The 26,603-nt window shown below is 36.9% G+C and overlaps 1 protein-coding gene across 5 annotated transcripts in view; it reads right to left on the bottom strand.

Moving 5' to 3' along the window:
* The window catches only part of ABCB11 (ATP binding cassette subfamily B member 11), a 74,778-nt gene that overhangs the window by 27,530 nt on the left and 20,645 nt on the right, over positions 1-26,603 (bottom strand). For 4 of the 5 annotated variants that reach the window (XM_033112698.1, XM_033112700.1, XM_033112701.1 and 1 more), the window contains exons 7-16: positions 25,514-25,685; positions 21,824-21,948; positions 19,745-19,919; positions 14,469-14,582; positions 11,380-11,490; positions 9,272-9,397; positions 7,642-7,845; positions 5,717-5,887; positions 4,991-5,192; positions 4,004-4,079 (exon numbers count right to left, since the gene is read on the bottom strand). In XM_033112698.1, the coding sequence (XP_032968589.1) occupies positions 4,004-4,079; positions 4,991-5,192; positions 5,717-5,887; positions 7,642-7,845; positions 9,272-9,397; positions 11,380-11,490; positions 14,469-14,582; positions 19,745-19,919; positions 21,824-21,948; positions 25,514-25,685 (1,476 nt within the window). The remainder of the gene's footprint in view (positions 1-4,003; positions 4,080-4,990; positions 5,193-5,716; positions 5,888-7,641; positions 7,846-9,271; positions 9,398-11,379; positions 11,491-14,468; positions 14,583-19,744; positions 19,920-21,823; positions 21,949-25,513; positions 25,686-26,603) is intronic. The other variant, XM_033112699.1, reaches the window with a different exon arrangement.

Here is a 26,603-nt window from a genome sequence, read left to right as displayed (position 1 = left end):
CATTAGTTAAAAGATATAAGACTCAAATCCATTCCAAACCCACATGGTTCTGGTAATTGCTATAATGGCAAACGTTCATTGTCTTTACCTCCCTTCTGGTTGTAGGTTGTAGTTTTGATCTCTCTCTCTCTCTCTCTGTCTCTCCCTCTCTCCCTATGTGATGTTTACTTTAACGTCATGCTATCTGGATACAGATGGGCTAGTAGGAGGAAATAAGGCCCCTAGTGAGATTTTCTTCATGCCATGTATTGCCCCTAAGGATGGATTTAGTCAACAAATATCTTATTGAAATATAATTTAGCTTGATATACTCATTCATTCATTCTTCAACAGAGGTTTCCTGGGCACCTACAATACACAAACCAATGCCAGGTGCTACGGGGAATATAAAGACTGGCCAACCATAGACTTCTCCCTCAAGGAGCTTAAATATTATAGAAGAACAACATACCAGAGGTGTCAAAAAGCGTACACATATGACTTGTATTCATCTTTGTTATCGGTATATATTGAGTATTACACTTTTAATACAGTTTTTTCCTTTCTTAAAATGTGTATACATTTTGTTGGCACCTTCTGTCTGTACCCAATTCTGATTTAAGGAAGAACGTGCTAAGTGTCATAAGGCAGATTTGAATAAAAAGAGTATGGAAGTTTAAGGGGAAAAGAAATGTATGACGTGTGTTATCATGAAAGGCTTCGTGAAAGAGGTGGCTAAGGTAAGATTTGGGTTTTTTGTAGGCCAGAGAGAAAAGCATTTCTAATTGAGAGAACAGTGCAAACGGAAGTATGGAATGAGGAGAGAACCAGGAGAGATCACTGTATATACTTAATATAGGTGAAATATAGGAAGTGATTGGTTCAGGTTGTTTTATTTTGTTTTTCTGAGATTTCTGGGAAGAAGACTCCTACTCTAGGTTAAACTTCAAAGTATGTAGCCCTGGGAGCTGCTGACAATTATGTTGAAACTCTTCAGGAAAGAAGCTTCTTGAAAAATGAAGCCAATACTAAAGGAAAAAAATAGAACTGACAAGGGAAGAACGAGAAACTTGGACAAATCATTGAAGTCCCAGCCTTGCCTGAAGCCAAATCCTCCTCCTCTGACTATTTAGTTATATAAATTGATTTCTCTCCCATTAAAGGTTAAACCAGGTTGAGTTAGGTTTTCATTCATTTGCAAATAGAGTCTGAAGTGATAAAGAGAATGCTGAAGACTTGAGAAAATTTACCTTATCAAGTACTTAATCTGAAATAATATGGTGTAAAAAGAGAGGGGTTAAAGAGAGGAGACCTGCATCAACCATTTCAGTTCAATCTAGATGGAACCATTCAAAAGTCTCTTATCATTTGGATCCTGTTGAAATTAAACTAAAACAAATATCAGGGCGGTGACTGCCTACTATATACTTGTATGCTCATCTAGACTTCTTGAGAAGGCAGTAATACATCAACTTAATTACTGTAATTTGTTCCCCATTCTGTTAATGGTACCACCATCTTCTTAGTCAGCCAGGTTCAACAATGCACATTTATCACAAGTACTTCCTCTTTCTTGTTCTTGCACAAAGTCTTGCCAAACCTCATTATGACCAAGCATGAAACCACTTCTCACCCTTACTCCTTGCTAACCAAACTGGCCTCTGGGACACCCTAATTCCCTCCCACCTGGCCTGAAGCTGTACAGCAATAGAGTCATTTCTTTGGGTACTATGATCAAGCTGTCTTCTCCAGAAGGTGTGAGGACTAGCCATGTGTCACCTGCAGAGAGCAGAGTGCAGACAGGGCTAAGACTTAAGGTCATGGGGCTAAAATGAAACTCAGAGCATTGGAAGCCATAGTAGGAGTTTGTGGAGAGGAGAAGGTGTCAGAATACTGACTACCTCTCAGTTCTGAGCATGGGAAGACCTATACCCTTGTCCCCTCAGATTTCTACTATTTTAATCTAATATTTCTTAAGTCTCTCTCTCTCTCTCTCCCTTCTCCAAATCATTCCACCTTTCTAGCACAGGCTGTCCCAGTGAGACAGCTAGACACCCTATCTGCCACCTAGCTCCTTCTCTGGTCTACCATAAACAACAGAGTTAAAATTCTATCACATCTCTTTTCAGAAATCTACAACATCTGCCACTCCCTTTCTCAGAAGTTTTGTAACCACACCTCACTGCAAATAAAAAACAGTTAATTTGAGGGATAAATACTCTCTTGCGCTCTCTCTCTCTCTCAACATTATTATTTAAATTAATTACTGTTATCCATTAAAATGTTCTTGAACCTAAAATATAATTCTAAAGAGGAACTTAGTCTTCAGAAAGACTGAAGCAAGGAAATAAGACACAAATTAACCTGTCACTTAGTCATCTTTCAGCAAAAAAAAAAAAAAATCTGTCATACACAATGAGATATTTTTAACCAGCCTTCTTATTCAACCTCATAAATAGTTCTCTGTCGAAAGTTAATAGCTTCTTTGTGTGTATAGATGATATTTCTGGGTTTCTCATTCTAGTCACCAAAATGTAGAATTTGTTTGTGAGAACTAATCAAATAGGAAATGTTTGTATTAAAAATGGTTAATTTTTAATATATAAATAGTCAAATAAACAGTCAAATAGGAAATGTTTGTATTAAAAATGGTTACCTGGTCCTAATAGTAAACTGCAAGCAAACTGCTTAGAATAGGTAGAATCTGATTTATCTGAAAAGTTAAGAAAATATTTATTTTCTTGTTGACATGACGATGAGATGCACCTCCTCTTTTCAACCTTTAACCTAGTGATCAAAATGGATGCCTATTCATGTTCTGTGTTTAAGAAGTTAGTAGCTTCAGGTTGCGATTCTAATGACCCTTATAATTTACTTTGTTCTCCCCAAAATTGCCTAATAATTTTGGCAATTTTTATAGGTTTCATTTTATAAAGTAACTTGAAGCTATCGTTTCATTTTCCAAATTCAATAAAACTAACAATTCATGAAATTTTTCTGAATAGACTTGTTCTCAAAAGGAAAAATAAAAAACTCTAAGCGTAAACTTAGTGAACTATTCTTTGAATATTAAAAATAAATAAATATGTGTTTGAACTACTTGGAGTTGTTACCTGAATGTTTTGCTGTAAGCCTCTTTAATCATTTTTAAATAAACCATTAGCTATCTTGAATGAGCAAGTCCTATAACTGAGCCTTTGCGCAGAGCTGTACCCTGAATTAAATACCCTAGAAATGGTAGAGTCATGGTAGAGAAATATGCTGTGAGCCTATAGCTTACTAATAGTCTCCTAACTTAAGAAAAAAAATTGTTGAATAACATTTTCATAAATATAGACAAATATTCCTGGGCAGAATTCTTCTTAATACACAGACTTTTAACTTTAAAGGAGCTATTATATTAAAACTTTTAAACCAGGGTAAGAGACTAAAATTTACAGTATTGTTAATAACATACTCCAAAAATATGTTTTGAAAGTGAACACCCATATAGTCATTCACAGAAAAATAAATAGCTGCTGTTTGGGAAAATCATCTTTAAACATTAGAAAGTACATTTCTTATTTCAGCTAGTTAAGGCATGATTTGACTTCAGATGGATTACCTTGGAAGCAGAATATTTTAATTCAATTGCAATTCAGTAGGTTAAAGAGTGGAGCTAAAGGAATGAATTTGATCTCCATAAAAGATGGTACTTCACACTACAGTTAGTTTTGGAGGAAAAGACCAAACAGTGATTTTTAAATCCCCTTTCTAAACTCAATAAACAACATTTTAACTACAGAGCATCTCTATAATGACCCTGCCCCAATAAGATGAGAAGCCAAAGTTAAATTAAAAAGCCCCATGAATTGGAAACAGAAATGTCAATATAACAACCAAGGATTCATTTGCACGTTCATATTACACAGACCTGGGGTTATGCTTAGGGCTGTTCTGGTAGCACATGAGATATTGTCTAAGGACCAGAGGGCTTCTAAGAATATTTGAAAACCTTAAAATATATCCCATAGCTTGAGCTTACCTTAAACTAGCCTGGTAGCTCCCTCTACTAAAGGTCTGTTTGCTCTCAAGTGAGGCATCTTCTGTTTCATCCTTTCCTATTCAACACAACATGAGGGATTCCTTAGTGTATACAATAAGTAGAATCATGTCAAAATAAAGGTATTTACTATGTTTGCCTAGCATATCATTACTATGTCTGATGTTAAAACATTTTATTAACTTTATTGTGATAAATAAAACAGCATTTGTCCAGTTCATTCTAACAAAAAATTTCAAATCACTCAGCAAGTTTGTACTTTTTGAACTGTATGATAGAGTATGTGTTATCACCACACAAATAGATATCCTATAGTATGAATTACAAAAAATTTAGGGGAAGCCCATGAAAAGTGGAGAAAAAAATGATACTCACCAATTTAAAAAAATAATCCTTTCAAAATAAATCACATGTGTTAAATGTATACCATTATGTAGTTACACCTAGTCAATTATAGACTATATGGTTATACCCAATGGAGGGCAAAAATCAAGAAGTGGTATGGCAGTGAAAATTTGGAGTGGTTAATTAATACAGATTAGAATAAACCATCAAACCTGAAAATTCAGATAGAAAAAGAGAAGGTGTCTCAAATATCTACACTTCCCTCCAAAAAAAATATATTAGTGAAAATGAGCATAAAACATTTTAGTCATTGATTAATTCATTCAAGCAATAAGAATATAGTGTCCTGCACACAGAGGTCCTTTCTCTAAAGTGTGAGGGAAAAGAGGGGGATGGAGTTGAAAGTGCTTCCACAGAAGATGTGGTTTTAGCTCAATGACTTGATCAAGTAATTGAACATCCTTAGCTTCTGTTCTTTCCTTTATCATCGATCTATATAATGCCTCAAAGGGCTTTTAGGAGAACAAATACGACAGTATATACTAAAATGCATATAAACACATAAAGCGTTATATACATTAACTATTCAATATAACGTATAAGCGTAATGAAAAAGACACTTGCCCTTTATGTCCTCTTCATTAAGGGCTTTATCTCCTTGACTTTGCAAAGTCACTAAAGTGAAGTACACTCCTTTCCTTTCCAACAATTCTTCATGAGTGCCTCTTTCCACTGCTGTACCATGTTCAAAACCAATAATGACATCTGCAGCTCTGACCGTGGATAGGCGATGAGCGACTGAAATGATTGTATGTCCGTGCTGAATCTGTAAGAATGTATAATGCACCATTAAATGAGACTGGAAGACAGAGCTGAACTCGACCTTTGGATCATTTCAGAATCTACAAGTAACTCAGAGCCTCGGTCCCTGGGAAAACCGTTAAATAGGCTGTGCAGACATTAGAAAAGGCCAGTACACTTTCTCACAGCCATAAACACCATCACGTGTTTGTCCAGTTGCTGGTATTACTTAACAGCTAAAAACCAAAAGGAAAATTTTTTAAATCACATATTATGTTAGACTTAAAAAGATTTAAAATTTCACATGTGTAACTTTTGAAAGTTAAAAAAAAACTAACAATAAAATGTGTAACTGTTTTCTGTTCAACTGTGAGGGACACCATAGTCAGCCAATATTTTCTAAGACTGGATACACTGACCCATGTAGTCTCCCTCTATCGCTCTTTCCCTTTCTCTCTCTCTCTCTCTCTTTTTCAACAAGCAGCCTTCCCACAGCAGCACAGGCATTTCCACATGAACCTATAAAATTAACTTAGACTGTCCACAAACCTTGCTCAGTGCCTCTTGTACCATAGCTTCACTCTCATTGTCCAGCGCTGAGGTAGCCATGTCCAAAAGCAAGATCTTGGGGTTTCGGACAAGGGCTCTAGCAATGGCCACTCTTTGTTTCTGGCCGCCACTCATCTGGCCTCCTCCTTCTCCAACAAGAGTGTCAAATTGCTAGGAAGAGGAGGGGGGTGGGAGATGAGGGTAAAGGGGGTCAAATATGTGGTGATGGAAGGAGAACTGACTCTGGGTGGTGAACACACAATGGGATATATAGATGATGTATTACAGAATTGTACACCTGAAATCTATGTAACTTGACTAACCTTTGTCACCCCAATAAACTTTAATGAAAAAAAAACATTGCTAGGAATAAAGTGACATCAGTAAGGAAGAGGAAGAATTTGATAAGTCCTGAAGGAGATCCCTCAGGAGTTCCTTTCTACCTTCCTCCTCAAGCATGAATTTTCATTGGTCCAACTTTTGCTGAAAAAAAAATACCCTTCCCTGAAATAGGTTATTGTCTCATCAATATTTGTATGCGAGATACATAAATTGATTTATTCTTTCATTCCCAGTTTCACTGGGCTGTGCAAATGTTTCTTTCTCTTTAGCTCAACTTCAAATAAAATGTTTCCACCAAAGTAAAAATTGACCAGGTCCCAAAAATCCATTTTAGAGGATTAAAGCACATATCAAATCCTTGTCTCTTTTCTCTATCTATACAACACAGAAAAACACTATGCTAAAGCTGTCTTTATATTGTGAATGAAACACCAAACCGGCTTTAAAATCATTACCATCAACAGCAAATAGTTACTGAGCATCTTGCATTACATTGGAATCTCACAAGAAAGCATGATATCAGACTCTTATCTTCCTTATTATTAGCCAACATCTGCCATGTATAAAGCATGGAGTTGAGCTCTTTACACACACCATCTTACTGAGTACTCACAGATGCCCCATGAGGTAGGTATTGCTCTTCTCAATTGATGGATAAGGAATTTCTGGGGTACAAGGGGGTAAAGTGGCTTGCTCAGTTCATAAAGCTTGCAAGTGGAGAAGCTGGGCTTTGTATGGAGGCAGTCTGGTGCTAAAGCTTTATACACTTTAACCACCAGGTTATATCATACTCATGGCTGCAATCCTACTCATACAGGTAATTTAGAAGGCTGAACAGGAAGTGTTCTAGAGCACAGACTGTGGAGCCAGACAGCCTGGGTGTGAACCTTGTCTCTCCTGCCTTCAGCACGTTATTTGACCTCACAGAACCTCAGTTCTCCATCTGTAGATGGGGAGAATAATAGCAGCTGCCCGAAAGGATGATTGTGAGGGTTAAAGGAGTTAATAAGTATAAAGTGTTTAGAACATCGCCTGGTTTGTAGTAAGCCCTATATATGTGTTAACTAGTAATAATAACTCTTAGTTAATTTAGCTGAGTTACTGGCTAAAAAATCCATTTAAGTATAATACAGAATTGGTTTTTGTTATTGTTTAAAATGAAGATACATGAGGAATTTTTGAATATGTTGGGTACAGTACTGAGGACACAATATTACCTGCCTAAGCACAAGAAAATTAAAGAAAAATGACAATGGTAGATATCAAAAGAACATTATGCAAGTTACTGCCACATGACAAATTCACTATCTGGTTAGACAAATGCTTAATAGATGGAATAATTAAATTGTTTTTATGTCAAAGGGAGCTTTTAAAAACAAGTTTCTCCATTTGGTAGACTTTTAATATGTTAACAACTACATGTTTTCAGACAAAAGGAAAAACTCATGGTACATTTCAAGGTATTAAACTAAAAGATATTAAGAATTTAATGATTTAGAATTCAAAGGAAATGCATATTATCATATAACTTTTTTTCTTCTACAACTTCTGGGTTTCCCCCGGGAATGAGTGGCTAGGGGTACCTGTGGCAGGTCCATGATGAAGTTGTAGGCGTTGGCTTCCTTAGCAGCTTGGACTATATCTTCCATTGTTGCATCTTCTCTGCCATAGCGAATATTGTCTGCAATGGTGGTGGAGAACAGAACGGGCTCTTGCTCCACTATCCCAATCTGAGCTCTAAGCCACTGAATGTTAAGAGTGCGAATGTCATGGCCATCCAAAGTCACCTAGAGAACATGAGCACATCACATCTCTTGGAATCCTTTAGGGTTCTGAATCATAATACTATGTTGTCCTTAACATGGGAAGAAAAAATGGAGACCTATAAGATTGTAACAGAAATAGTTCCTCTTATAATATGGTTGTTCATATAAGGATGACAATATGTAATTGAAATCAAGTATACCTGTAGGACAATTCATTGTAGAAACACCAATGATGCAAAGGTCACTTGGTTTAATATGACTGGCCCAGGAATGGAAAAGTTTTAATTCCTTAATAAAGAGTAGAGTCAGTTATTCACAGTACTTTAAATATTTTTATTGTGTTTTGACTTGTGACCTAAAATGGACTTCAAAAACTATAATGAAAATAAGCAATGATCCCTATCGTGTGTATATGTTTGATAGTAAATCTTACTTTGTGGTCAGATCCACCATACAGCATTTTGCTGTTCAAAAGCTATTGAAACTGTTAGTGGGATGAGAAAATAAAAATTACTATTAGCAAAACTGTAAAAATCTTACAGCAAGAAACCATGATTTGTATGTATTCAGAGTACAGTTATACTGGTATACAGGAAAAAAATACCCAGTCAGAAAATGAACTGTCTATGACAAAGGAAAACTCTGGAATGTTTGCCATGTTAGCGTAACAGTGCATGTATTACAGAGAACTCATTGCACTAAAGCCATTGAATATGTAGTCAAATGATTCTATATCAAGGCATCAAGGAGATGCTGGCAAGAATGATTCTGAGTGACAAGGGCATAGCTTTGGCACCCAGGAGACCTGGGTTCAAATCTGAGGCAAGTCTCAATCTCCCTGATTCTTTTTGCCTCATTTGTCAAATGGGCATGTGTACCTTTGGCAATCATTGTAGAAATAACTAATCATTTTTATAAAGCACTTGAATTATAATATGTGCTAAATAAATAGCAATTAGTATATTTATTTTTTAGGTTCTGTTTACGTTTATGAAAAATAAACAAAAGAAATAAGAGACTAAGTAGCTTGTCAAATTGTATAATTTTTTTTTTAACCTAACTTCTTGAAACAGTAATCTGTTCTCTGTTCATTCTGGTTGTGTACACTTTTCCATTCTTAGCGTATGAAGAAACTCAGGAAAACAATAATGATGTTGTTACTATCAATACAAAGAAAGAAATAAAAACCTTAGTTCACTGAAGAGTCAGCAATATCACTTTGAATGTGTCTGCACATTCAGTTCCATTACTGAGCGAATGGACCGGTTATTCAACAAATACAGTCACCATGTAGGCAATTGGTACAGTCAATTCAGTCAAAATCATTAAGTCAGCTATGAGTGTGTCACAATGGCCTCAGTGTATGCTAGGCCTTTGTGTTTGACCAATGTGTCACCATTTGCACCCTCCCTTCCCCTATATTGAGAAGTCTCTGGAAGACACACACCATGCCTTCACTGGGATCGTAGAATCGCTGAATGAGCTGCAGGGCTGTACTTTTCCCAGCTCCACTGGATCCTACCATAGCTGTCATTTCCCCTGATTTAATGACCATGTTGAGGTTATTTAAAATCTGCAGAGAAAAAAGAAGAACAATGTTCAGATTGTCAGCAATTAGGCCACATGTTAGGATGCTTTGTGAAGATACTGTGCTGTGTTTACTTATGCTACATAAGAAATCAACATCCATGACATCCATCAATAAGAACCCAATTCGTAAACAGTACCTAGGATGAGGTTTTAGCATTTAACATATTACTTATTATTTAACTTGTAGCTGTGGCCAAAAAATAAAATGATGTGTGGTAACACTTGAAGTTGAACTAAATCAGCCAGGTCAACTTTTAAAAATATGTTCCAGAATCTAATTTAAAACATTTCTGACATACTGGCATACCTCAAAAAGACTGTCCCAATTAGTTAAGGGAAGAAAACCATAAAGTTAGAAATATAATTCTAATTTACTGATCATGGATTAATAATAAGCCAATTTGCAAAGTCTAAGCTGTCGTTGTGTTGTGTATGGACACGTTATTTGAATACCTTTACCTAACAAATATAGGTGGTGTGTTTGCTAGGTACAAAGCTCTGTTCAAGGTAGAGACTGAATGCTAGGAAGTCTAAAAAGGGAAGAACAGAAAGCTAATTTAAAACCATCTGTTGGGTATTTTCACTAATTCAGTGGTGATTTTTGTACTTATTATGTAAAAGTGATTTTGGGTCCTCTGTGTGACAAAAATCTCACATGTCTTTCATTTCACACTAGAAAGTCAGGCTTGCAAATACATTTTCACTTACTGGACTGTATTAGACTGTAATCTTCCCCCAAGGCAGGCAGGTATCCAAAGTGCTTTCTTTTAAATTATTATCCCAGCACAATGTAGCACCCAGTAAGGCTAAATACATACGAGCGGTATGAATGAAGAATATTTACATGTCTAAGTAAGACAATTTTATTAAAATAAACTATTGGTATTGGTAATAGAAGATAAAACAAAAATGAAATAAATATCCTTCAATTCAACCACTACTTGTTAAACAGCTATTATGAGCTGGTTCTGAACAGATATCATAAAGGAAGTTTTTAGTCACCCATTCAAAAATCTTTACAGAGTGAGCACTACCTTACGATTTATATTTCAGAAAGTACTTTTACTAGATATGACATTTAGTGTGTACATACATATGTAATACATAACATTAATTAAAAATGTACTTCATAAATACAATCAGAGTATATATGTGCTTATGTTTTATATAAACATACAATGAAGGTATATATGTACTCGTGTGTGTGTATATATATTTATGTACATGTGGTATCAGAATTCAGTTGCATAGGATTTAGTTCTGTGGGAAAACAGAAATATTATTAAAAATGGGCGGCTAGAGATACTCTGTTAAAAATGAGGATTAAGTCTCATTCAAAGCCAGTTCATTCAAGGTGAGTAGATTCTAATTTTCCTGTAAATTGCCTTTAAAGATACTTACTCAAGAGGTAAAGGAAAACTAAATTTTCTTCACCAAATGCCCTGGACAATCACTTAGTACAATACCTATGAGCATATCACAAGATTACCTTTCCTCCAAGGACTGATCTAGTGGCCCAGGTGAACTTACAGATAGGAAGTAAAAAACTGCAAAGACAGCGTCTTTCCTTTACCGCTTCGTACCCTACCCTCTTTGAGTGTCCTGCCTCTAAGGAGGTGGTACTTCTGAATTGTTCTGGTTGCCTTGCAGTTTATCTAACTTAACGATTGCAATGACAGGACCTGCGCCTCGTTTCTATAGAATATCATACAGTTGACCTAACCGGATGTGCTGCTGGACTGAGTTCCTACCAGAGGGATTTGCACATTATTGTTATCACAAAAGAATGTTGTCTGTTGCCTGAGAAATGACACGACACCCAAGGACACTTCCAGAAAAACGTGCTTCTGTTCCGTATTCCTGGGAACTGAGTCATGCTTCAGTAAAACAAGTAATGTATGGCTCTGGAAATGGATCACCAAAGAAGAAAATGCTGTTGTTCCTGGGGAAAAGATTGGCACATACCTTCACCTCTGGTCTGGAAGGGTAGTGGAAGGTTACATTATGGAATTCAATTTCACCCTTAATTCTATCCAGCTTGTAACCATCTTCTGACATGCAGTCAATGACGGGTTTCTGGAGAGGAATATATGAGGGATACAGCAACAATACGTACTAGATGCATTTACTATCCATCTCAGCTTGCATTAACTCATAAAATAGAATAACAACCAGGTAAAACATTGCAGAGATATACTAAAGAGAAGTTGCTTCCACATTAAATAATTATTAATAATAGTAATAATACTACCTTTTATTCAGATATTAATATGAGATACTATATTACTATATATTAGTAATATTACTGTTATGTTATATATGTAATATATTAATATATAAGCAAACATACATAAATAACTAATATATAATTAATTTTAATTTATATAAAATATGATGGTCAATTAAGATGTAATTGATATGTAATACCACATTGATTAATTTAATTTTTAAAAATTCTTTCTTTCTTTTCAGTCACAGTGGACATTCAGTATTATTTTATATTAGTTTCAGGTGTACAGTATAGTGGTTAGACATTTATACAATTTATGCAGTGATCCCCCAATTAGTCTAGTATCCCCCTGGCACTCTATATTGTTGCAACATTATTGACTATATTCCCTAGGCTATACTTTACATCCCCATGACTATTTTGTAACTACTAATTTGTATTTCTTAATCCCTTCACCTTTTTCACCCAACTTCCCAACCTCCTTCCCCTCTGGCCACCATCAGTTTGTTCTCTGTATCTATGAGTCTGTTTCTGTTATATTTGTTCTTGTTTTGTTGTTGTTCTTTAGATTCCACACGTAAGTGAGATCATATGGTATTTGTCTTTCTCCGTCTGACTTATTTCACTTAGCATAACAACCTCTAGGTCCATCCATGTTGTCACAAACGGTAAGATTTCATTCTTTTGTCATGGCGGAGTAATATTCCATTGTATATATGTACCATCTATTCTTTATCCAATTATCTATTGATGGGCACTTAGGTTACTTCCATATCTTGGCTACTATAAATAGTTCTGCAGTGCACACAAGGGGGCATATATCTTTTTGAATCAGTGTTTTGGATTTATTTGTATAAATACCCAGAAGTAGGACTGCTGGGTCATAAGATAACTCTATTTTTAATTTTTTGAGGAACCTCCGTACTGCTTTCCATAGTGGCTGCACCAATTTGTAATCCCAACAACAGTACAGAGGATCCCCTTGTCTCCTGGCCAACACTTGTTTGTTGATTTATTAATGATAGCCATTCTGACAGGTGTGAGGTGATAGCTCATTGTGGTTTTAATTTGCATTTCTCTGATGATTAGTGACATTGAACATCTTTTCATATGCCTATTGGCCATCTGTATGGTCCTCTTGGAGAAAATGTCTATTCAGATTATTTATTGATATATTATTATGACATTAGATAATAATATAATATATACTGCTGATTTATAATTAACATATTATATATAATATAATAACATTATTATATTATTGAGATACCATGGCAGACTATATACAGGTGTTTTAACATGCTTTCTTCTTTTATGTAATTGTCACTACTACCTAACAAGACAGGTGATATGCTCATTTGCTCACTTGAGGAAGTAGGGGAGTCGCAGAGAGGTTAAGTATCTTGCCTAAGGCCACAGAAATAGTCAACCTAGCCAAGGTCCAACAGTCCTCTACATATGCAAATCTATTATAGATGATGAATGTCCTCAAGTGGTGTCTTCAGATACTACCAACTTTCAATTGATAGGCTGAATTTCACCTCTGTTGTTGTTAGTAGTGAGCCTAATCTAGAATTAAATCATTTCAATTAATCAGACAAGTGTGAGGACCATCTCCTGCTCCAGCACACTCCAGGCTCAGCTTTTTCCCTCTTCCACATTGATGAGAGAAATTCATCATCATCATATCTCTATTTGGGGGTATAGTGTAATCTACTTTCTTCTTCGATCTCTAGTAAAGATAATAAACTAATTTTTAAATATCTTAATTTTTTGTAATCACTTCAGTGGGCTTTTAGATTCATCACCTTACTTGAGCATATAACAACCCTAAGAATGAGGCAGAATTTGGATAGCTCAACATGTCTGTGTGATTTTCAACAATCTCTTTATACTGCAATATATGAAACTCCAAATGTAAAACAGACAAAGTGATGAGAAATTTTCTCAGGCAGTTTATATGCCTCATAAATAGTTATGATTTAGGGGACCCTAGAAGCACCTCTGGATTTCCAGGGCTTCTGACTGCTTCGCCCAGGGCATTTTGTTTTACAGAGGAAAAACAACATATTGCCATCTTCCCCCTCCTGTTATTAGATGTTGACTGTTTTAGCCTGACCTCCAATGTGCTCCAATAGACTAACCAGGAAAATCCTGGCCAGACAACCAGGGCAGTTTTTCAAGGTTTTTAGAGACTTTTTGTGACATTTAGGAGAGAATCCAATCTTATGAACTTGGCCTTAAATTGCTGCATGGTCTGGCCCCGTTCCATCCCTCTAGCCTCTGTCCCTTGCTGACGATGGTAGGTCACGCTGACCTTGTTTTAGCTCCTTGCATTCACCATCCTTTTCCAACTTGGCGGTCCGCCGTCCATGAATACCCTCCCTGCTCTTATCTCCCATTCACTCCTGCCCCTCAGCCCGCCATTGCATGGCTAACTCTCCTCCTTAGGTGCTCAGCTCAAATACTACTTCCTCAGAGATGATGTCACAGTCACTCAACTTAAAGACACCTTTCCCCACCCCAATCACTATCACACTGACCTATTTTACTTTCTTTAGTGTGTTTATCACTGCTACTATTTGAACATGCTTACTCAGTTTTTGCCTGTTTCCCAGTATGATATGAAAGCAGGAGCCTTATTGGTTCTATTTCACTCTTGCACTCCCAGTTCAGAATGGGGTCTGGCTCATGACAGCACTTATTAGGTACTGCTGAATTAAGTGAGGGCATTGTGATAGTGCCTCAGAGTTTTTAACACTGAGGGTAAATTCCTCACGAGTTCATTCTTCTCCCCACCCCCAACCTATAAACTAGCGTTTACCTGGTCAATTGTCTCAAAAATGCTGGAGGCTGCTGCCCGCCCAGTTGCAAAGGCTTCCAAACAAGAAGACGCATTGCCAAGATTTAAAGCTCCTACTATGACACTGAGGAAAATCTGAAATGAGAACAGATAAACAGAGTTTTCATGTGGGTTTGTTAATCTGTAAATAGCGCTATCTTTTGGGTTATCCATGTGAACTCAGAGATTTCAACCAACACAAAAAGGGTTAGAATAGTGATATAATAATTTGATTCATTATATAAACAACCTGATAATTTTTGTTTTGTTAAAGGGTCCCTGAAACAATAAAGACACCATGATTAGCTTGATTGTCCTTGAGACTGGTACTGTTGCTACTACTCTATTACTGCTACTAGTATATGAGTCATTAGTATAACTACTGCTACTACTACTACTAGTAGTCTACTACTACTAGCAATAATAACAATAATAATAAGATATGTTTGTAAGTGCTTTACCTGTATTACTTCATTTAATCCTTACAACAGGAGGGGAAACAGAGGTATATGGAGGTTACCTAACTTACCTTATATCACAACACATATTAAGTGGTAGAGCACTATCCCTGAGGTAGAGCAGGACCCAGGTTATTGACTAACATTCTGTCTAGCTTCCAGGCTCATTTGCTGGTGGCTGCATCATGTGGACTGGCCAGGTTCCTGTGCAGAGCTCTTCCTGTCCTTGACTCACCAACCCAGCCATCTCATTAAGTTAGGTGGAGGCTACCTGATCATAACTAGACGTTCCTACAAAATAGCACTCTGTTTTTATCGGTGCTGTTCATAAAAAAGAAGCAATGAGGCAATTCCTTACATTGGCCTCTTGGAGCACAAGATTCCTTCGCTCCACCCTTTCAACCAAAGACTGATTGATTGCTCGTCACGTGGCTCACATGGAGGAGGTGGCCACCATTTACTGGAGACTGCAGTTATTCGCTGAGCTAACGCTTGACTCCTGCACAAATGTAGTCTTTTTCAGGCAATCAAATGATCCTAGTCTGTCGTGGTTTCCATGATCTGGATTCTTTCCGGAGTCCCTCCCCTCTTCCTTTCTTCCTTATGGCTGGACCATGGGATTTCTCAGAGCCTCCCACTGTCTCCCTCCCTCTCCAGTAAGTTCTCCATTCCACACATTCGAGAAACAATCATATCAATCAGGGAATGCCAAAACAAGTTGTTAGAAGGGCTTCACTGATTGGAGCCAGGGGATAGATTTTATAGAGGTGGAACAAAGCAAGGTAATTCTTTGATAGGCTGTACCTTAAGGCCAGCCCCCTCTTGACTTCTCCCTGAATTCCCTACTCTGCCTGAGGACGAATATTCTTCATCTGTCCTTCTTGTTCCTTTTCCTTAATTATGGCAGGTAGTTCCTCCATAAGCAGATTACTTAATCTTTCAAGCCCCAATTTCTTTATCTGTAACACAGGGATCATGATAGTATATAGCTCATGGGATTGTTATGAGGATTAAGTGAGATAATGCATGTAAAGGTGATTAATCCAGTTCAGACACATAAATAATAGCAATGATGATGATGAAAGAAATGAAATTCTACACTTAGGAAGTGATATGGTGAACAGACAAAACAGTAATTGTGTAATTTAGGTTAAGACCACCTTCATCCAAGGTCTTCCTACCTGAGCAAAGGAATCCTTCCACATGTCCTAGACACAAAAGTTGGCAAACATTTTCCGTAAAGGGCCAGATAGTAAATATTTTAGGCTTTTCAGGCCATATGGGCTCTGAAGCAATTACTGAACTCTGCTATGTAGTACAAAAGAAGCCATAGATAATATCAAATGGTTGTGGCTGCATTCCAATAAAACTTTATTTATAAAACAGGCAGCAGGCTGGCTTTAGCTTGCAGGTCATAGTTTGCTAACCTCTGGTCTAGATTCTAGATTGACTCACTAGAGACCTAACTGAGGTTTGGGGTCAAATCCTTGCTCAGCCAGGCTTTGCAAGCATTACCTTAAACAAATGTCTCTCTCAGGGTTCTTAGGGGAAGAGTGAGTGAGACAGGACAGAAGCATGAACCTACTACCTCACAATAGCTAGCACACATTCCAACAGATCATCCCTTCTCACCCCAAATATCACTCTTTAGCCCGGTGGACACTAATATGAGAAAAGAAGGACGAGAAGAACCACTGGGAAACAATCTACCCGTGTGTGTGCTGTGCTGGAGATAGGGGGATCTGTGGCTCCTTGGAAGACAAATGCAGGGGCAGGAAAACAGTGGTTAATGGGTCAGGCCCCAGAGTCACAGAGACCTGAGTTCAAATCCCACTCTATGCCACTTGGAACATATTTCTCAACCTTATGGCTCCATTTCATTTTTAAGTGGTAGTATAATTACATCAATTACAAAATGAAGTTGTGAGTATTATATATGGTAATTTTAAATACCTCACTCAATGCTTCATACTTTATACACAATGAATAACGTTACTCTCTAGTACTGCTATTATTTTTTATTATTGAGTCCTGAAATTTAAGAGGGGACTGAAAAAGCAGCCTTCTGCACCATTCATTTTTCTTTCATCTTTTTTTCTAATAGATCACAGAGTATGGTTTTTTTTTTGTCTATGTTCAAGTGATACTAATTACAGTCATTTATGTGAACTAGCTACCATTTATGGCAATTATCATGGGATTTTGTCCGTCACAAAATGTGTTAGATTAACCTAATTGGTAGTGTAGTGGATTAAAACACTCAACTCAGCTCACGCATACTCAGCCTTCATAGTTTTGCTGCTTAGAAGTATGGCCAAAAAGGGCATGTATGAGAGAGAGAGAGAGAGAGAAAGAGAGAAAACAATCCATGATTATACTCTTAAAGGTTGTCTCTCGCCTTCCCAAAGAAAAAATGTCAAGAGGGGGCTTGAAGGAAGAAGTTAGGAGTTATTGATGACTAAAATATTAGAGACATGTAGTATGTTGTGTCTGCATATAGTAAGTATTCAAGAAATATCAGTTGAAAGAATGAATTATTTACAGAAGGTCTAGAGTAGCCCACATTCCAAGTGGCAGGAAACTTAAAGGTGAGAACTGTTAAATTAGTTAAACAAGGAGGCCATTAGACTGAGATGGCTGTAATGTCTTAGTCGCCTACATAAGCAAACCAAACCCTGAAAGACTCTGGGTTAAGAAATCAAAACCTAAGGACAACCAATCATAAGCAGCTAATTAGGCTTTCCCAAATAAGGCAACAGCTTAAGGTACAGCTTATCAAAGAATTACCTTGCTTTGTTCCACCTCTATAAAATCTATCCCCTGGCTCCAATCAGTGAAGCCCTTCTAACAACTTGTTTTGGCACTGCCTGATTGGTATGATTTTTTCTCAAATAAACTAAAAAATTTAATATGCCTCAGTTTATCTTTTAACAGAACCATAAAATTGGATTCTTGCTAGAGAGAGTTACCAAGAGGTTTTTTTTAATTGTGTTTCTGGTTGAAACTGTGAATTATTTAATTTTCAATTTACCAATTCATTTTCCCCTGTGAACTATTATTTGTGTGCACCTCTGTCCTCTCCTTGCAGGCATGGAATGAAAGGAAGGATGTCTTTTCTTAATCCATGTCCTTCTGTAGAATGAGCAGATATAAACAACTCAAGTCAACTACTGGCATCTCCAGTTTGGTAAATGTTGAAAGTTCTTAAGAGACATTAGATCAATAAAGAGACCTGCAATACTTACACTGGCTTTTTAAGTGTACAAAACTATATTAAAATTAAGAAAGTGGGTAAATTATGATAACAGTAACACTTTTCATCTACACCATTCCTTTAGGTTTATAAAACACTTTAACATGTATTGTCATATTTAATCTTTTAAACAAAATTCAAGTGATGCCAACTGTTGATCTTACAAAGAAAAACTGAATTTTAAAAACTCGCTCTTAGTGTATTATGCTGTTCATGAAATAAAGTCAGTGGCTAGAATGATTATATGTTGACCTCTGACAATCATTTCTATTTGCAAATAAAATTCCCATTCCACTTTCTCTAGAAATGTATTTATATTAAAGCAGTAAATCTCAAATCGCAGGCTTTCAGTTAGCAAATTTCAGGTACACAAGATTTTGGTTTTTTTTATTATTTAATTGGTGTTTGTCCTACCTAGAATCTGGAACCAAAATATTTTATTTAAGAATCATATATAAAACCACTTCCCATCTCCATGCTTTTAAAATTAATATATGTAATTAAATAATTAATCGGCAAAATTAAACATATGTTTCATGTTTTACCTCCCTGACCCCATGGAGCTTACTGTGTAAGGGTGGGAACAAATGTTAATAAACACAAACATTCAATTTCATTCAAGGGCTCTGAAGAAAACTTTCAGCAAACCATACAGGAGAATAAAAGATTAGATGAGCATGGAAGGCCTGGCTGTGGGAAAGCCATTCAGCCGAGAATCGAATAAGGACAAGAGTCCACCTTTAACAGGAGGGGCCCTAAGCTAAGGAGGAAAGGAAGAGTGAGCCAGAGAAAGAGGTTTGCCTGACCCCAACAACCACACCTGGTTACCCTGCTCTTCACTGTCAAGGTTCCCTGTCCTCTATAGCACATTTCCATTTGTCATTATGCATTTATGTGATTATTTAGCTATTGCTTATCTTCATCACTAAACTATAAATTCCAACAGGGCAAAGATCACATTTGTTTTGCTCACTATTGAATCCCCTGCACTTTATATAGGTCTGGTATATAATAGATGCTCAGTAACTAATTCTTGAAAAAATAACTGAAAGGATACTGAAAATGAAAGTAGCCATGTCATTAGCTATGGCATGGCGATAGCACAGGCGAGCAATAAAATGTGGTTGTATTACCCGTTCGGTCGGGGATATTATTGGACTGGTATTTTAGTAACTCATTATGTTTCACAAATATATCCATTAGCACATATCTGGTACTCTTATTAAGCTCAACTACATGAGCTGTTAATTTTTAGCTCAGAGATCCCTGGCTTTCAATATTCATGGCATATTATCTTTTGGACTCAGTCAGATAACCATTGTTTTACAGCTATAAAATCTTCATTTAGTTGAAAATCATTAAATCTCTGTTCTTGTCCATTCAAACGCTCTGCATCCTTTTATAATAAAATGTGTATTGCTTGTTTCTGCATCTGGACTCCATCGAATTATTGATGCTTTCCTGCCTCAGACACTGAAGGAATAAACAAGAGGTTTTCTCAGATCCCAGCAGGAAATATTATGTGTAGGTCATCAAACTCAAAGTACCTGGACAAGGGTTCCTGCTGTATATTCTCCATCATCCAGGACGAGTTTGGAGCCATACCAGAAAGCCAGTGCGTAACACAAGAAGATGAGACACCACATGAATCCTGTAAAGAATCCCATCACTATCCCTTTCCTAATTCCCCAGTGCTGGGCAAACACAAGATTTTTCTCATACCTGTGAAGAGAAAACATTTGAGTCTATTTGAGCAGCAGCAGTAACAGCTCAAGTTAGAATGTTTAAAACAGACTACAATGCAGTGGCTTTCCTGTGATTATAAAATCACCCAAACACAGAGCAGCTTTAGGGGGGAAAAAACAGTAACTTCTGTGTAGTTATTTAAAGTTTGTTTCAACCTGGCAGTGAAATATGTTGAAGGGATGATGCTTAACATAGCCTCGTAGTTGATTACTTCTTGGATGAGTAGTAGAGTGGGGTAACCTTGGCCCCCAAGATAAAAGAATTTTCAGCACAAATGTCTAGACAGGAAGGATCCAGTACTATTTGTGCTTGAATTGTTTTATTAAGTCACATGACATGCTTTCTATCAGAAAATGATGCAACTGTTTTCCCTCAGGCTTGAAATTAGTGTTTGCACCAACTCATCTACATATATTCACCCATCTTCCCTGTGACCAAGAATGCTATGCTATAACCGGACTGGCCAGGTTCACAGCCAGGGAACGTGAGTAACTGTGTGGAAATTCAATCTAAGCACTAAGCTTCAGTAATTCTATGATCTAGCCATTAATAATGGACATTGTCTTAAAGCTCAGGCATTCTGTAACTGTCTTCCTACCCCTCAAAAAATAAATTGACAACTTCTCACATTTTATAAGACAAAACTGAAGGTATAACTTATGTTTGTTAACCATTTTTAAAACATTTACAACTGCTTGTTTGTTAACAATAAAAGAAAACATCATAGTGGTGGAAATACACTACTGAATTTTTTAATGAGAAATAAGGTAACTTTATTCCACAAATCAAAAGAAGCAAAAGAAAAAAAAAGCAAAAAACCAGGAAAATAGGGTAATTGGAGATTATAAATTCTATTCTCTTTTTTATTTGGTGAATTTGCTAACAATTGAGAATGACATCATCATACTGGATCTGTAACATGTGAAGTAAGAGTTTAATTAAGTTGGTGGCTATTTTATAAAGCCAGTACCTGGCACGTGGTAATCACTCAATAAATACTAGATAACGAAAGAATAAACAAAATCAATTTTTGACAACTGTGTTGTTTTGGTCATTTAGGTTTTTGTTTTCATTAAGAATTAATCTCTTAGAATGATGGTCTGTAACATATCAATGCTGAATTTTGTTTGACTAAATCAAAATGTTATCAGACTTAGCAAAGAGTGTGTAGTATGGTAGCTGATTAAAAGACATTGAATAAAAAAGTATTCAGGGCCGGCCCGTTGGCCCAGGAGGTTGGAGCTCCGTGCTCCTAACTCCGAAGGCTGTCGGTTCGATTCCCACATGGGTCAGTGGGCTCTCAACCACAAGGTTGCCAGTTTGACTCCTCGACTCCCTCAAGGGATGGTGGCTGTGCCCCTGTAACTAGCAACGGCAATTGGAACTGGAGCTGAGCTGCGCCCTCCACAACTAAGACTGAAAGGACAACAACTTGACTTGGAAAAAAGTCCTAGAAGTACACACCATTCCCCAATAAAGTCCTGTTCCCCTTCCCCAACTAAAAAAAAAAAAAAAAAGTATTCAATAAAAACATGTGGAAGTGCATTTTAGATGCTGTAGGCTTTTCCTTATTGGCACCAAATAGTGTTATAGACTGGCATGCAGCATATAGTGTGTGTACATATACCCCATGAGACTTTGAAATAAATATCTAATCTAAGATGGCTTTCTAAAAATTATCAATTACAACATCTTCAAAAACACACAGCTAAAGGCTTAGGAGTCCTTGTAGTGCTTTGATCGATCTAATTACTCTGCTTGGACAAAATCTCCCTGAGGGTACCATAGACCAAGGTGACTTTGTACAAAGTGGGGAAGCGTCAGGGTAATATGCAGATCCACAACGTTCAGGAAAGTGGCAGACATTTCAATTAACCAACCTTTCAACCTCTCTTTTTTCACCACCAAAAGCAGCCACTGTTCGAATGGATGAAATGACTTCATCAGCTACTGACCCTGCTTTGGCATAGGCCTTCAGTTCACGGTCAGTAAATTTGGAAACACTCTAAAATCCAAAAGAAGAAAATAAAACGTGAAGACCAGGTAATTCGGTTAAGTCAGTCTGTCACTCAGTGATACATTTAGGAGAGGAAACAAGTGGCATGGTTTCATGCAAGACTAGATTCTCGCTGTAACAGCATTCACTGAGAAAAGAATTTGGTCCAAGTTTGATCCATGTTAAGCCTCATCCACGGGTATTTGGTTGTTGACGTATCAAAATGACTACATTAAAAATCAGCCTCAAAAACCCTCTCACAGAGTAAGTCCCAACTAGGGTTTTTTGTGAGACCACAGTGTTTCACTCATTACAGTAATGAAATTTTCAAGTCAAACCGTATCTCACTTCATTGCTACTGGACAAAGGCCATTGCACATTTCACAGACAAACATCAGAGGCAAAGACCAGAGGACAGTGCAGGCATCATATTGGGTAGAATGCAGAATGAGAGAGAGATATGAATTACAACATCTTCAAAAACACACAGCTAAAGGCTTAGGAGTCCTTGTAGTGCTTTGATCAATCTAATTACTCTGCTCGAACAAAATCTCCATGCAAAGGCCTGATGCTGCAGAGGGAACTCCATAGGAGAAAGCTTCAGATAAACATTACACTATGTTGGATCAACTCTAAGGGCTCAACTGACTACTACCTTTGCTTTTCACAAAAGGATATAAAAAGACATTGTACTTAATAATAAACAAGTTACTTTTACTAAAAATGGACTAGGAGCAAGTCCTAGTTAGAATTAACCAGCAAAAAAATCCCTGGGACAGATGAAGAAACAAGAAGGGGGAAAAAAAGCAAATATTGTGGAAAATAAACTCACTTAGAAACTTAAAAAAATATATAATACTTAGACTAAGAGAGTTTTTCCAAACATTTAGCTGCAAAACTTATCAAAATGTTAAAAGGAATTCTAAGACATAAAATAAGTACAAGTAGTATTTTATTACAGCATATTTATTTCATAGGTGGTCCACATTTTATAAAATGTTTGTGAATTGAAAAGGGAACAGCAAGAAAAGTGAGGCTATTTTCATCAACATTAATATTTGAGTGTTATGAATGACACTGCAGTTTTTACCGCAATTCTTTTCTGATTCATTTCAGAAATATGTGCTGGCAGTACAGTAATGAGAAAATTAAGTAGTTGCAAATGTTATCAGTTTTTATGATAATGGCACATTAAATAATCTCAGGATACTTCAATTAAACTGATACAGGAGCTTAAAAGATGTAGACTGGGAAATGTCTAACAATGGCTCGTTTGTCAACGTAAGTATAAAAGACAGTCAAAAGCAAATAAAATTCCTAATAACTTCCAATATGCCATATATCTCCCTTCCTTTTTGTTTCTTCTGCTTTTGAATTGAACCTAGTGAAGATGCTTTTATCATTTTATACAAACATACACAGACTCGAATTCAAGAAGGAACCAGTGCAGAGCTACCACATTCCAAATCAGTGACGCATTTACAAGAATTTGAAATATGGGCACTGACATAAGAAAACCATGCTCTATGCCTGTTTAAAACCAAGTTAACCAGGCAACGTATGTTGTTGGTCTCCAACATGTTAAAACGCGACACATGATCCATTTGAATGTATCACTCTATCCTGGGTTTTTAAAAATAGAGATTAAATGTATTTGGAGGAGAAAAAGCTGAATCAAATGTTTGCAGAATCCCAGAAAACCCTCTGTGGAAACTGAGGCTTCCCTGGAGTGCAACTGGAAAGCAGTCAGTAGGAAAGACTGTTGTAAAGCTTGCATGATACAGTGGATTGGAAAACAATAAAAGCTAACATCTCTTTAGAAATGAATTCTGTGCCAGATGTCGTGCTCAGTGGATTATGCCTTGAATCATCACGATGACTTTAAGAGGTGTTACCCTTATTTTTAAGATGAGGAAACTGAAGTTTTGACAGGTTTAAACATACTTTTCTTGAGCCAGGTGGAAGAACCAGGTGGTGACCTAGTTAAGTGGAGTGAGCTCTTTTGCTATTGTCACTCTGTATTACCTGGGAAAACTTTGAGTAGTATAGCGAGTGGTTTGTAGAGACTATTTTGCTAGAAAAAAAATCATCGTGGAGATTGGTACCTGTTGCTCATGGATATAAGCTTTCCGCTTGAACGCTACTCTCGTTTACAGCAAATTATTAGTGTGCCTGATCCCATGAACTGCTATCTACTGTGTTTCCCCAAAAGTAAGACCTAGCCAGACAATCCGCTCTAATGCGTCTTTTGGAGCAAAAATTAATATGAGACCCGGTTTTATATTACATTATATTACGTAAGACCTAGTTTTATATTATAGTAAAATAAGATCGGGCCTTATATTAATTTTTGCTCCAAAAGACACATTAGAGCTGATTGTCCGGCTCGGTAATATGGCTGCTCCAAAAGATATAATAATTTGTCAATCCTTCAGATTGAGTTTTGTAACTTGGGCGACCCAAAATCCCTACTCCCACACTTTTTCTTGGCCTACATACCGGGGGAATGGAGACTTGACTAGGAAACTGCTTAGAATGGGTCAGGGAGCCTCTCTCTGAAACTGATCAGTGGAATGGAAAACACAGCTGTGATTGCAGAAATCTCTTTTACGTGCTCGTTACTGACCTGGATATACTTGTTGGGCCTTTCTGAGGGGAGCATCTGAGCTGGGGAGACCATGGGAAGCAATAAGCGTACTGGAGAGTGGGTGGAAATTTGGAGTCAGGCTCCCTTGAATTTGATCCTGTTCTGTCACTCACTATCTGTGCAGACTCAGACAAGTTCCTTTACCTATCTGAACCTCTGATTCTTTTATTTAAAATCACATTAATACTTTATAAGATTGTCATAAAAGTTAGAGATAATGTATATTAAGCATATAATGTATATGCCTCATAGTGCCTGGCAAAATAGTAAATACTCAATACATGTAGTTGTTATTGTTTTCAATTACAGTTGACAGTCAATATTATTTTATATTAGTTTCAGGTGTACAGCATAGTGGTTAGATATTTATATAATTTATGCAGTGATTTTCCCCCTATTAGTCTAGTACCCACCTGGCACTATAAATAGTTGTTGCAACATTATTGACTATATTCGTTATGCTGTACTTAACATCCCTGTGACTATTTTGTAACTACCAATTTCTATTTCTTAATCCCTTCAACTTTTTCACCCAGCTCCCCAACACCCTTCCCTTCTGACAACCATCAGTTTTTTCTCTGTATCTATGAGTCTATTTCTGTTTTGTTTGTTAACTTATTTTGTTCTTTGGATTCTACATATAAATAAGATCATATGGTATTTGTCTTTCTCAGTCTGACTTATTTCACTTAGCATGATACCCTTTAGGTCCAACCATAGTTGTTATTATTAGTACAATAATATTTATGTTAATACATCATTAATCCCTAATCTATCAAATGTTATTTGATACTGAGGAATAATCGATCAAAATATTGATACAGATATTGACTGAACACGCTCAAGACAAGGGACTCAAGCTTACATTTTTGGCTGTTTCTCAGAGCAAATGTCTTCTCATGGAGAGAAGTGAGAAGACATTCTTACCAGACCAATGATGGCTGCTCCAATCCCAATGAGAGGGCTGACAGAGATAATAACCAAGGTCAGTTTCCAACCCTGATAAAATCCCAGCAGGAACCCACCGATGCTCGTGGTCATGCGCTGAATGAAAATGGCCATTTGGTCGGCAATGGCATCATTGATTTTATTAATATCACTAGAAATGAGAGAGGCTTTGATCACTAAAACAGAATTCGGTCAATTCAAATGTCTTACTGAGAAATCTCAGTTTTTCCCTTTTAAACACTCCCATCACTGTATGCCATCACCCTTGGGAAACATAATTGACTCTCACATCTTGGGAAATTTGCTGCAGCTTGGGAGGCCATCAAGCCTGTTCTCTCATAGCCAAGTAAGTCTGTCCTTAACCCAGTTCTCCCAACTGGTGTCCATTAAACATTGGCAAAGGCTTTTGGAAATCATCCTATTTGTCTCTTTCTTTTTTATAAGTAATAGCCTTAGTCTGTCCTGACGAGCCCTTCTTTCCTTCTTTATACCTGCTAAGTCCTTTCAGCTTCAAGATTCTACTCACACACCACATAATTCACAAAAACTTGTATAATTCCCCAGGAAGAAGTAATATTGTCCTCCCTGTGTTTCCAGAGCAATGTAATCAGTCTGTATATAGGTGTGTGTATATGCAATTATTGCATTCTGCTTATAGAAAGTATAGAATAGTGGTTAAGAGCACAGACTCCTGAGCCAGATTCTGAATTTAAACACCAGCTTTTCTTGGGCAAGTTCTTTAACATTTTGTGCCTCAGTTTCCTCATCTGTAAAGTGGGTATAATGACAGACTCTACCTCAAAGGGTAGTAATGAGGATTAGCTAATAATATATAAAACAGTGCCTAGGATATAGGAAGCACTCAATATGTGTCTGCTCTGATTATTTGCTTGCACCTTTTATTCTCCTGCTAAACTGTAAATTCCTTGAGATTAGGAGTTTTGTGGTTTCTCTTTATGCCTTGCAGAGACTAAGTGCTCCAGAATATTGGTTAAATATAGTTACATTACATTCACATTCCTGGGAACATCCCTATAGGAACAAACTGGGTTTAGGACTTGATAGAAAA

The sequence above is a fragment of the Rhinolophus ferrumequinum genome, chromosome 8, assembly GCF_004115265.2.
Source record: "Rhinolophus ferrumequinum isolate MPI-CBG mRhiFer1 chromosome 8, mRhiFer1_v1.p, whole genome shotgun sequence".
Classification (NCBI taxonomy): Eukaryota; Metazoa; Chordata; class Mammalia; order Chiroptera; family Rhinolophidae; genus Rhinolophus; species Rhinolophus ferrumequinum.
This window is presented reverse-complemented; position numbering and strand designations above follow the sequence as displayed.